General features: G+C 34.6%; 2 protein-coding genes across 5 annotated transcripts in view; both read right to left on the reverse strand.

Annotated features, from left to right (window-relative positions):
• Positions 1–13,368, reverse strand: part of LOC111052731 (neurocalcin homolog) — a 253,861-nt gene that overhangs the window by 26,546 nt on the left and 213,947 nt on the right. The gene's annotated exons all lie outside the window — the stretch shown is intronic.
• The window catches only part of LOC111052732 (neuronal calcium sensor 2), a 241,913-nt gene that overhangs the window by 14,639 nt on the left and 213,906 nt on the right, over positions 1–13,368 (reverse strand). For both annotated transcript variants that reach the window (XM_039430880.1, XM_022339486.2), the window contains one exon: positions 50–162. In XM_039430880.1, coding sequence (XP_039286814.1) covers positions 50–160 — 111 coding nt within the window. In that variant the 5' untranslated portion in view covers positions 161–162. The remainder of the gene's footprint in view (positions 1–49; positions 163–13,368) is intronic.

Consider the following 13,368-nt stretch of genomic DNA (forward strand, 5'->3'; position numbering starts at 1 on the left):
AATTGTAATGTATAGTATAACGAGTTTATATTTAGAATGTTTAACTCACCTTAAAACCTTTGTACCATTCTTTAATTGTAGCTTCGTCGTATCGTGTTTGTGATTTGAGGAAATCCATATCCTCTTTGGATAATTTGTCTTTGCTCCCGAAACACCCCATCCCTGTAACAAGGCAACAAATAATTATTATTAGACAAGCTGACCCATATTTTGAAGAGAATAAGATTGATGGAGGATAACATAAAGGATTTATAAATAAGAAATCAGTGCGATAGGTTTCAACGGAATTTAATATAAGTTTATTCATATTAAATCAACAATTTTATTAAACATTTGAAATCCAAAACAAGGTTGATTAGATATACTTCACAGTAGTGATAGGAGTGTTAACAGTAGCTTTTTTGCATTCAACCAGTAGTTAAATAAAATACCGAGAACCTACTTACGGCATTAGCATCATCATCATAATAAATATTCAGCAATCTGAAATAACTACGTTATATAATGAATTTGTAGTAAACTAAAAGCTAGTAAGCTAAAAGTTCTCAATAAACTGAAGATCACTAGTTTCCAATATGTCTTTGTTATAGAGGGTTTGTACTTGCATACTAATGTTGGATACGAAAAAGGTAAAATTTAAGAAGATTATAAGTGAATACGTTTTTCATATTGGGCTTCTTATATCCTCTTCTACAAATGTCTCTTGTAGAAGGGACATCACATTCACTGCTGCACAGAAAATAAAATATTCAAACACTGCGACACTGATATTTTCGAATTTTCGATTGAAAGAAAGTAGTTATTCATTCAGAAATTCATACAAATGATGAAAATAATGTAGGCTAATTTATTGGATGGGCAGAATTCACAGGGAAGTGAAAATTTGAAAGAAACAAGTGGGAGGATATTAAGGCTTGGTGAGGGGTAAGGACGTAGAATATGGAGGATTATGGATATAAAGGAACCCGGATTTTCGGTGGGGTTCTACCACTCTAGCACCTTGGATTGTTGGGACGCTAGGCCTGCAAGAGAATGAAGCCTTATCATAAGAGAATAATATTGGTTTATTTTCAAACTGTAGTGATTACTCAAGTGAAACGATAAGTTGATGATTACATTACATTATTATTGATGATTTTTATGTCCACCATTATTGGAGTATTCAACAGAAAAAGGATTCAACGATAATCATATTATGTGCCTACAAACAATCTTTTCTTATGATACGATTTAGAAATATACAAAAATATGAGTACTGTAAAATAGTACAATAATTATTATCAGACTATTGTTCTTAGTACTGTACTATAGTTTAATTAAGGCTTAATGACTAATATGTAGTTCTAAAAATTAATAATAAATTATGCCTGAACCAAATGCATCCTTAAGACACCGACTATGCTTCAAAATATGCAACAATTGTATCGAGTACTGTGTACAATGAGCCATCTATTTCCATCTGTAGAATGGTTTTATGATTTTAATTCCATTCTAATAATATCAGTGAAAATGATGAATCAGGGACTCCTATCAAGGTTTTTATGAACTGCAACTTTTTCCTGGGTTTTTAGGAGCACTAAATCGTCATTAGAGGGGCTAGTTGATGGCACATCCTTGCCGTCATTTAATCTTCATTTGAAAGTCTTTACCAGCGCAATTCTCTGTCCTGTCGCCATCTCTCTTTTTTTGTCTCCTGTGCCCTAATTCCGTCATTTTGCCCAGGGCGAACCGTGTCTCAGATAATACATAATGTAGTTCCTCCGTCGTTTACACTAATAAGATTCACTCAATGTATTGAATCATAGCAGGGCCGGAGCTACTAGCATCTCGTTTAGTTGAAGAATTCGTTTGGAGAGCAATCACGAGATGTGCGCTGCTTCAAGACATCGTTAGCGGAGCAAGATAAATTTGGCTTTTGCCCTTTTCACCTTATTCGCTCATTTTCAGCGGCGGTGAGCGACAAAATGCCAGCTCTTGAATGTCCGAATGTAAATGGGAACTGCGTTGTTTGGTCGTTTAGACGAGATTTCATCCTTGAAACTCATTTTAATTACATCAATTTTAGTGATAATTTTCATCCGGAGTAAGAAGAACGTTTTCCTCGTATCCTATAAAATAGGATATCAGCATATACTGTAATAAACAGTTTATCCTTCAATAACTATGAAAATGTTTAGTTCCTTTCCATTTTCTGGAAGGAAATACTTGAGTAGGAGAATTAGGATTAAGTAATTATTATAAACACTAGAAAGGATTTGTAATATTGTGCACTATTCTCCAGCCAATCAGAAGCTGTATCCGTCATATACTTTGTAAGTCAGTGGCATGAAAAAATGAGTAGTGGTAAACGAAAAATAATATTATTCCAATGTTAATATAGCATTTTAATATTAATCAATGTTAATTCATGAACTCTATTTGTTCATTCATGTAATGTAAATAATTTTATTGCCGACCGGGTTGGTCTAGTGGTCAGGAGCGTTATTAGTAGAAAACCATGGATTGAGCGCAATGATATTTCTATTCCTTTATCTGATATTCAATAATGAGACAATAATGGAACTATGAGGATTGTAGAATATTGGTAGATTTCCACGATAATTATAGTGCTTTTCCAGAAAAAGCACGACTGATCGAGAGATAAGAAACAGGCTGAACCCACAAGTCTTTCTTTCCGGATTTCTATGACATTGTAACTTATGAACGAATGCTAATTGAAATTAGAGAGTGGTGTTCTGCAATATTGATGAAGAGAATGTGTTATCAGATAGGAGAAATAGGTACACAAAAGGTTAGGAGAGATAGAATAGTCTCAACCTAGAACTGTTTCCGTCCCAAATACTAATGGACTACTCCTACATGGGAAAATCTATTTTCAAATATCCAAACTCCAATGAATAACTGTGAAAATATTGTTTCTAATTTCTGAATGTATTTGTTTTGTCGATGAGTGAACATTTAGATGGAAGAATATCCTAGGTAACGAAAAAAATGAGAGGAATTGTCAAATAGGAGTCTCAATTAATATCGGTTGAGAGTGACAGACTGTTGTGGTGATTAAGGGACGAGGCATGTTGTTGGTGAGAACAGGCACCAGGCACCAGGCACGTAGTGACCCACAGTCCACAGATCAAATTGTGATGAGGTGGACCACAGCCACAATGCTCCCCCCCGCCCCCAACCACGTCATCGTAGCTTGCTAATTCGATAACCAGCCCAGCTTGCCAAACAGCAGGTTAACTCCAAAGTCCTCCTCCAACTACAAACAACAACGCCGCCCACCTGAATACATTACTCCAGCAGCTTACTACAATCAACAGTGCTCTTATTGAAGTGTTCAACCCGCCACAGTCTGTTTCTTTCTTACAGAAAAATAACTCAACTAATATTGATGTTATTAGCACCAGGGTTGAGAACTAAGTTCAATTTTTATTTAATTTATTTGAATTTTTTTGATATCATTGATTGGATGTTTAAAAGAAAAATTATTTCATTTTCAGATGTTGATCTAATCTAGTTCAAATTTCAACTAGATAAGATTCCAGTTTCGACCTTAAAATGAGCCATTGTGTATCAAGGTACTATACCTAACAATAATGATATATTTATCCATCCTTAACATGGAATTTCCAAGAATATTAAATGGAAATGTATTACTCATTGGGAATAATGTTATAGCTAGAATAATAATTAATGTTATATTATTTTTATCTATCTTACTGAGCTGTGTGTTTTTGTTTTTTTTAAGCTGCGTACAGATATACGCGCCTCCAACCCGCTCCGCCCTCGTTCCGCAATCGCTCCGCCCCCGCTCTGTACACGCACCGATCATGAACGTTACGGGAGATGTTAGCTCTTCTCGCGTTCCACTCTGGCTCCCCGGTCGATCATCAATCGCTCTGCTCGAGTGACGTTCGGTTGCGGAGCAGAGCGAAAGTCTGTACGCACCTTTATTGATTTTGATTGTAAATATTGTGAGTTTGAATAAATAAAATTTGAATTTGAATTTATACTGCCGGTTTTTAAACAATAAATGAATTAATGATATATATCAATATGACTGTGTTCAAGATTGAACTCATCAAAATTAAATTTTAGTGTAATAGCAATTTTATTTTTTCAAAGAGACGATCACTTTAATACAATGTCACAAGTATAAGCAGAACAGAACACTATAGACGAAATCACCAATCTCATTGAATAACGTGTTGACTTTTAGGGTGTTTGATCATTTGTTGACTTTTAGAGTGATCGTTTATCACTCTTTTATTCATTCGTTGATTTAAGCAATGGTTTAACCAATTATGCTAAACTGATCTAAGTGAACGTTTTACATACGGTAGAATATAAATTTTTCTTCATCAATTATCAACATATTATCTTCTCTTTCTTCCTTTTCCTGTTCCTCAACCTCTCTCTTTGACACCTATATTTTTTTATGTTCATTATCCACATTTAAGGTTTATTATCCACCAAGCCAAAACACAGATCATCAAGAAATAAGAAAGCTAATACTATTCTAGAAAAATGGCCAGGTATTTATTTATTAAGCTAATGCGGATTTGTATCATATGAATCTGGAGTGAGCTCAACACCGACAAAAAACAGGAGTACACAACAAAAGAGCAGCCTGTAGCGTGTAGAATGTGACGCAACAAGTGTCGTCGGTCGCATCATTGTCGCATGAGTGGACAGAGCCAGTCGTCAGTCGCACAACAACCATAATCCTTACTGTGTGTAATGGTAGTAGACACAGGTTTCTACGACATTAACATGAGCACTACGACTATTGCAACAATTGCGGCCCAAATCATAAATTAATTACTTTAAATTGATACAGGATGAATTGGACCGTTTAGATATGTGCTTGTACAGAATAATTTAGGGAAGAAATCACTTCACTTATATGGGCTACTTAATTCAAATTAATAAAAACAATATAAAACGTTTTTATATTGTTTTTATTAATTTAGGGAAGAAGTATCCTACTTCTTCCTGTCATAGAATTATCAAGTCAACAAGTAGAGAACATAATTTATTTAGAAGAACAGAACTGGAGAAGGTTAAGTTTATTTCTACCTAGGAATACGTCACTTTGGATTTTGAGACAGTATTAATATGTTTCAATATTGATTAATATTATATTATTTAATAATTATTATTATAAGTATAACAGGCGGTTGGGATAACAAGTAGAAGATTGATTTCTTTTTGCGCTGAAAATCAGTTATGAGGCATGCTCCTAACCGATCAGCAACTTTTGATAGATTTTCATACTACAACGTATAATAATTAATGACAAGGCACAAATGACATCAGATTCATGTTGTTCTCCCATGCTGATTGTAAAACAGGATTATCTACATCAGCTGATTGCCTTTCTTAGCATTGCTATGTGATACAGAATACTCCCCTGAGTTCTTCTATCTTATTATCATCACGAAACTTATTTAGATTTAAGAAAGACAAATTATAGCATGATTGCTAAAAATAATTATGCATTTTCAGTATTGAGGAGATTAAGATTGTTATGAAGCCAACAATATTTCTTTTTTTCCATTATTGGATTAATTATTGTGAAAGAAAATGCAACATCCTTCGAGAATAAATATTGTAGGGGACTTTCTAACAGACAAGAATGCTATGGAACATCTTCAAGTTTTAGCACACAAACATACCATCAATATCATGAGTACAAAGTTTGTGTTTGGTAAAGGATCAACGTAGATTGTACGATGAAGTTTATTATACTGCCCGTGCTTCGAAACTTTGAATGGCCATCCGAATTCTGGGTTTGGGAATAGTTAGTTGAGACATAAATCGCTTTCAAAATTATCTTCGCTACACGAAAATTGGTTATAGAGAAGTTGGGAAAGTTCCATCGCATGTTATCAACCTCTATAGGGTCCATGAACTCACATCCTCCATTACTTAGCCCAATGCAGTTAATCGATTGAGCAAGACGAAATTCAATAATGAATAAACTGTCAACATCATTACACAATGTTCAAATTTAACTAGAATTCAATAGTATCAATTACAGGTACTGCTTTTTCCAGACAACATACTTTTGAGTTAATTTCTGAGTTGGTTTGCTTGGCTATGTCCTCCCTCAATTGCAGGAGGACAAAAAAGTATGTTGTTTCTACTCATTTAATCTACTCATAATCAATTTTCTCATATTGGAATGCACCAAGCGAAACCAATCTTAATCTGGGATCTACACAATGCTCATCAATCAAATGGTCCTGGTGGATTTGCTATCCGGCATTTAGTATGATGACTTGTGTCGAAGGAAAGGTTTCAAGAGACAACGATATGACAAGAGGCTACAATATCGTCTAATCGCATCGAAAACTCTTCATCACGAACGTGTTCAAGTTTCAAGGAGTTAAGAGTACTTGATTCAGTAACCACAATAGGGAATAATATGATTTGTGGCTAATGCATATAACTGAAATGAAGGTTCTGGTCAAGTTATTATTTACCAAGTAGATAATTGTCATCAATATTCAACATTGATTAGCCGTAAGTCTTGATAATTGGAGATCGAGAAATAATTTTGAATATACTTATAATCTCAACCTTTGAATCCTAAGTTTAGATCACACTGATCGTACTACAAGATTATCAAGGAATCAAATGTAAATTGAGAATCGTGTTGATTTTTCATAGCCCCTTGAAATGTGAGCACTTGTTAATTTTTCCATTACAATTTGATTCCCCAACGAGGAAAACGCTTCTTGCTACCAATTACCGAATATTTTATTACTCCTACATATGACACAATGATTGACCAGAATGAACAGTAAAAGCTGCACCGAGCAGAACGTTGAAATGATGTTCATTGCAAAGGCTCCATTGTGATCGCAGCCTTTGTGTGCAAACAGAAAACCGCGATCCGAAATTGAAATTGATGACGTCATTTTAACACAATGTTTCCATTTTCTTCCCACCTCCAGTGCGCCACCAGCTCAAACGAGTATTTCTATCGCTTTCTAATTCCAAGAGAAATTGTTGCACCCCTTCCACGCGGAATATACACACTGAAGCGGATCGATGTCTGGTTTTATCAACACAAACGTTTTCAACCCATCATAATGACATCAGAAAACGCTTAGCAAGACCACAAAATTGTGCAGATTTAATCATATCGTAGCTTACACAGCAGAGATCAACACAATTTCATCAGATTATGCCGTTGAGGATGATTTTGTTCTATACAAAACAGGGTGAAATCAATTTGTTTCAACCCACATCACTTCTGTTAATAAGCTTACAGAATCTTTTTTCATTATTTCGGTATTGATTAGAACTCAATTGGAAGTTAATTGAGTATTGATATTAATATTAGACATATTTTTGTGAATTTCAAAGTACTTAAAAGTATAAAGAGATAATGTGGCAAAATTTTTATCTAGAACTATACTTCCAATGCATTCTACGGTCACGTTTTGGTCATATTTGAACAGTAACTTACTAAAATTTCAGTAATTTTGGACGCGTGGTATCCAAGTAACAGTCGTTTGAATAAGTCGATGTGGGGCTGTGACCAAAAACATACATTAAATCTAGTTCACGAAATTGTCATCTTCATAGTCGAGTTAGAGACTTTCCGGTCTATCCTCGTAGGTCTTGAAATTTCTTCCTAAGCTTACTCAAGCAATCATTGAACTCGTAACGTTCTTTTAACATTCATTAACAAAATTCAATCAATACCTGATAGTTTCAGATTCATACAAATGAATTACGTTTATTTTTTATATCTGCACACCGTATAATATGAGAAACTATGATATCTTAAAAAAAAAATTGAAAAAAATAAAATAAAAAAAAACCCAGCACATTCTATCAAGACTTAGTTCATAATCATAAACTTTCTCAGTTGCATCATCTGTCGCTGGGTTCCGTTATGCATGAGGCTGTCCAGTTGATTATAATTCAGTTGATATATGTGGCTTGTCCACATAGATTATAATTATAGTTTCCTTAAAAAAAAAATTCTTAAACCTTAGTGACTCCTTTAGCAGCTATCGTAGTGACTCCTGTAGTTCTCCTTCTCTTCTGTTATCCTCATCCTCGCGCGCGCGTGTGTGTACGTGTGTGTGTATGTGTGGGTGTGGGTCTGTGTGTGTGTGTGTGTGTGTGTGTGTGTGTGTGTGTGTGTGGTGTGTGTGTGTTCGTGGTGTGTGTGTGTGTGTGAGTTATTTAATTTTAATTTAATAATTTTGTTTAAAGATAAAATTATATAATATGTGGATGGTTCTTATAATCATTGGTACTGAGTTATTATTATCATTATTATTATAATCAATAAATTCAACTACTGATTTATAACAAGCTGTTTTTTATTAGGTAAGATTCGATGTATTCTCTTCTTTTTTATTTTTGCTATAGTAACGTTTATATTATTGTATTACTTTATGATTGGCTACCTACTGTAACATCGACCCAAATACAGACCCTAGAGGTCCATATGGGCGATTATTGAAGTGATTGTAATACTTGTTTTTTTTTTTTTTAATAAATAATTTGAATTTGAATTTGAAAAACTCTCTTTCCAAAGTTGAATTAATTGATGTTGAAAGCCGTTGAGGAAATCACTTGTAATCACATTTCTTTCTTTCTAAGAAACGAAGAGTCCGACCTCTTATTCAATTCTAATTGAGTATCTAACCTTGACACGGGCCATGGAAGTTATGTTAATGCTCAAGAGTATACAACAATCTCACATACAAATACAGATGCCTTTATTGGATGTTATTGGAAAATAACAATCGGCGAGTGAAAACTTACGCCTGATATTGCATAAGAGTAGGCTATATTCACGAAAAACACTAAAACAGCATAAAATATTGAATACGATAATGTTTATCTACTGTATAATGATTATTGTTCATAGCTATTTACTAATTGTGACAGTTACAGAATATTGATTGGTTTTGGCTTGTTTTGAAATAAAGAATCTATTCATTAATCCTTGTTATAAAGTTTGTTGAACATTTCCTAAACAAAGATAGCCACGACCAATCAGTACTAGTAAGAGATCAGTCTGTCAGTACTAATTTCACCAATAGTTTCACCAACAGTAATAGTTTCACCAATTCAAAGTTCAGTAGAATGGAAATAGAAATGCTCTATTGCAAAAACAGCTTTGTTGAAAAGTTATTGAATTGTATTGGAATGAAAGTATGCATTACCAAAATTATTAAAATCTAGACATGCATCCAGAGAACCGAATTCGCACTTAGAAAAATGAAGTATGAAGATTGAAAAAGTGTGTTACATTGACAATGGATTATTATATTGAACTATTGTAGTTATGGAGTAGAATTGGTAGTGCAGAATGTGATTGTTGATAACATTGTCTGTCAACACATTTCTATTCAGCTACTTCGAGCCCAAAAGAAACACTTGGTATTTGAGTGCAATGGGAATAGATTATAAGTATTGGCTGAGAAAGGATTTGATGTACCTTGTTGAAAATCTACAGTACTATCTTCAATGAGATGTAGTTGAGAGCAAATACAGTGCCCTAGTGATTGTTATTGAAAAATCACAAGATTCTGAAATAATTAGACAGGCGATCACAAGATCATCACAAGTTCTTATACAACATCCTCAACTATTTTTGATGCCTGTAGAGGCGGAATGTGATGCGAGTACCGGTCTTCTCTTGCCATCCTAAGCAGAAGGAAGGAGACATTCTGTAAATGTGTGAATCAATGAAATTCTCGACTTGAGCGAAGCATTCTGCCAATTGATTTCACAAACCGAATATAATGGGGAAGAACTAGAAGGTATGGCTGAAAAAGTGAATCACTGCATCGCTATTCTGATGAAATTAATTTCCAATCTTCGTAATCGAATTTCAGGAATGCATCTATCGAAACTCCTTCTACGTCTAGATTACATCCACTATTCCAGTCAAATTACACAACACAAATTACGATTAGCATACAACAAGGAAGAAAGCTCGAAAAAAGTTCCAAATTCACACAAAATAAATCAACCTTTTTTACATCCAGTACTTTGATCAATTTCACACCAGAGGCTGCATTCTGAGTAAGAAGGGATAAAAACAATTGGATAATTGAGTGTTCAGCGCTATTTGGCAATAAATGGCAGTGAAAAACAATGTAATTCACCTGTTGTGCTGCAGCTATTAAATCTAAATAAAAGCTTCTTTACGCTTAATAGATGGTCATGCAATTACTGCTGAGGGCGGACTAAGCAATTAGCTTTTACTTGCTTTGAAATAGAATTCGTTCTATGAAGTTCAGGCTAAAATAATTTTGTCGTCAAGAGTTGATACTTTGATAAAAATGTCAATGAAAAATTGGGATCAGAATTCATTTGAATTTGGAAGACGATACGTAGTAATATTATTGGGTTAAGGTTGAACACATGCAAAACAATTGTCAAGGAAATGAGCAGAGCAGCCATACAGCACAGCACATGTAAGCTGATCGGTAGTGATTTTGTTGGAAAAGGGGATATTGATCAACTGGTGGCCTACACTCACTGCCCCTTAATGTGAGCTCCTCGTCTGACCAATCTCAGTCAAGGCACCAAGAGGTGTTCACGAGGGATTCGATAGTGAAGAACGAAACTGTGATGAACCGTTCATTTCTTTGCCTATTTACTCTTTCTTCGAAGGAAAGAGGATGAGAATAGGATTATTATTATCTATTTCTATCTTTTATTTGCTTCGGAGTGAATTAGCTCGACTCTGCTGGATTCCCCCCCCCCATCGACGCGATGCTCTGGCATGCTACTTGGCATCCAGCTAAGCTGGATTGATTGATTGAGTACTTTATTTATGTAGATTACAATATGGATGAGAGAGTCAAAAAACAAAGATCTCTTGCTCACATTACCTGGTTCTAATGTTAGCTATTTAAAATATAAGTCCCTTTTTTCCAAAATTTAGGACAGTATTTATGAACATTTTTTCAAATAACGATTGCGGATTTCGATTTGAAACCCTCAAAACAAAGTACAATACTCCTATCAATTGTCAGTTAATCTAATGATACTTTCACATATTGTGGGATCGGAACGGACTACCCACATTAACTGATGAATTAACAGATACATTAGAACAACTCACAAGTATTGAGGTTCGAAACTTCCGAATAAATCCCGGGCCACACTAATCATGTAGCGTTCAGATCTTACTCCGATCCGATCACGGATCACAACAGCCTAGAAAGACGCATACCACACATGTCCCACCACCACCCCTCCACGCCTTACACCACAGGAATATAGGACATATTAGGACAATATTAGGATCGTAACGCTGCATGATAAGTGTGGCCCGGGCTTAATTCGTTTCTTCAGATTATTAGACAGTGATGCAGTTTAAGGTCAAAGAAACTGAAAAAATAATTAACGTAAGCGAAGAAAAATGTGAGCTTTTATTCACGTCCATTGGAATACACATTAATAGATCTGTGAGTTTGTTGAGAAGGATGCAAAGTGAAACATGATTGAGAACCAACATAACAAATTTGTTCAAATATACTTACTTTCCATGTCCATGATCACAATTATGCTATTTTTTATATATTTCCCTCTCAAAATTTAGCCACCCGAAGGGTTTGTGATTGCATTTGAGGAGGTCGTCATGAGTGCAGTTTGTTTCAAGGTACTCGCACTGCAATAAGTGAGTGTAGTTTTGTTCTGAGCAGCAGTCACAGGCAGCATTGTCCTGAATGTAACCCCAGATGTTCAAAGATGAAAAGTTCCCTTGCTACCCATTCATATGAATGAGAGAACGGTGGAAAAGAAAAATAAAATTGGATTAATATTGGACTGATAGAAATATTGAATACTAAAGAATAATATTGGGAAACGTTTTGGAAGTGTTTAGAAGTCAAGGTGATACACTTCTAGACTATGTCGAGGTGAGATAAAAATTAGTAAGCAGTAAAGATGGATGGATGGGCGTTGAAAATACATCAACGTCTGCTGGATGCACATAATGCCATAATTCCATCAACTGCTATTGGCCCAGCTCGAATATTACGGCCAAGTCCTTGATGCAGTTTGACGCTGCAAGGATTTAAATCTGTATATCACTCACTCACAGTAGGTTACGAAAAAGCCAGAAATTAATTTCATCAATCTACGTCGAAATAAATCATAGTTCGGTTAACCCGAATAAGAACAGGTCCACTATGCACACTAGGCCACACTGTTTTAAAGTCACGGTCGAATAGACTAGTTGATACGGTCACTCTACAACTCTAGACACTTGATGGCTGCATTCTATTCTTACCACATGTAGTAGGGTTATATTGGAAAGCAATGGAAAATAGAAACCTTTCGAAGCAAAGGAGAAGGTTGAATCTCTTGTCATCTCTTACAATCGATGTATTCAATTCTATAGTTTCATCAACTAGGAAATTTTTAAGATCGAATTACTGAATGAAAGCAATTTTTTTTAACAGTGTGGTAAAGCAGTTTTTTAACCGTTTGGCAGTGTGGTAGAATGACTCGATTTCGAAAGGCAACAGGTTACAATGATAGTAGGTTTAGAATGATACATGAATGAACTGGCCAACTTATGGCTTATCACCAAGAGGTTACATAATAAACAGTGAGTAATCGTAAGTCTACAATCATTACAATCATTGGAAATTTCTTCTCTCACAATAGTAAATTAGAAATGTTCATACTTTCATGATATAAAGATGTATAATTTAATGATAGAATGATGTTAATATTCCATATAATTCTATCATTTCAACTTATCGGCATATCAACACCAATATTCATCTCATCTTATAACACATATAAATTCTCAGCTTTGATATTTTATTGCATCAACATCCTATCAAGATCATTCTTATCAATTCAACGAACTACATTTATCATTGAATCATAGCTATGCATTAAATACATTGATATCATACATTGAATTACTTTAATCAATAAAACACTTGTACAAGCACATCCAAAGCATAAAGTCTCTTCCAATCGTTGGAATCTAAGACTCCAATAAGAAGCCTCTCATTGCCCTATTGGAAATCTTCAGCTGGAAAGATATATCTGAGAATAACTCAATGGTCAAGGAAAACCTGTAAAGTATACTAATAAAGTTGTGAGAACGAATTCTAATTTGAGATATTGGAATTAGATAACGACGTACCTTCGCGATTTTTAGATACTGAGCAACTTTTGACAGTACAACAATGAATTCACGATTAGAAAATGAATGAAGGAACTCTAGTTATATATTGAGTAACCAGAGCATTCGAGCCTACCTGTGATTTGAATAAATAATATCTGTTGATAATAATAGGTGCTTCATTTAGGAGATTTGTAATTCTGATAGAGCAGAACAGGTAGGTAAATTTA

This window comes from Nilaparvata lugens, chromosome 6 (assembly GCF_014356525.2).
Source record: "Nilaparvata lugens isolate BPH chromosome 6, ASM1435652v1, whole genome shotgun sequence".
NCBI classification, from domain to species: domain Eukaryota; kingdom Metazoa; phylum Arthropoda; class Insecta; order Hemiptera; family Delphacidae; genus Nilaparvata; species Nilaparvata lugens.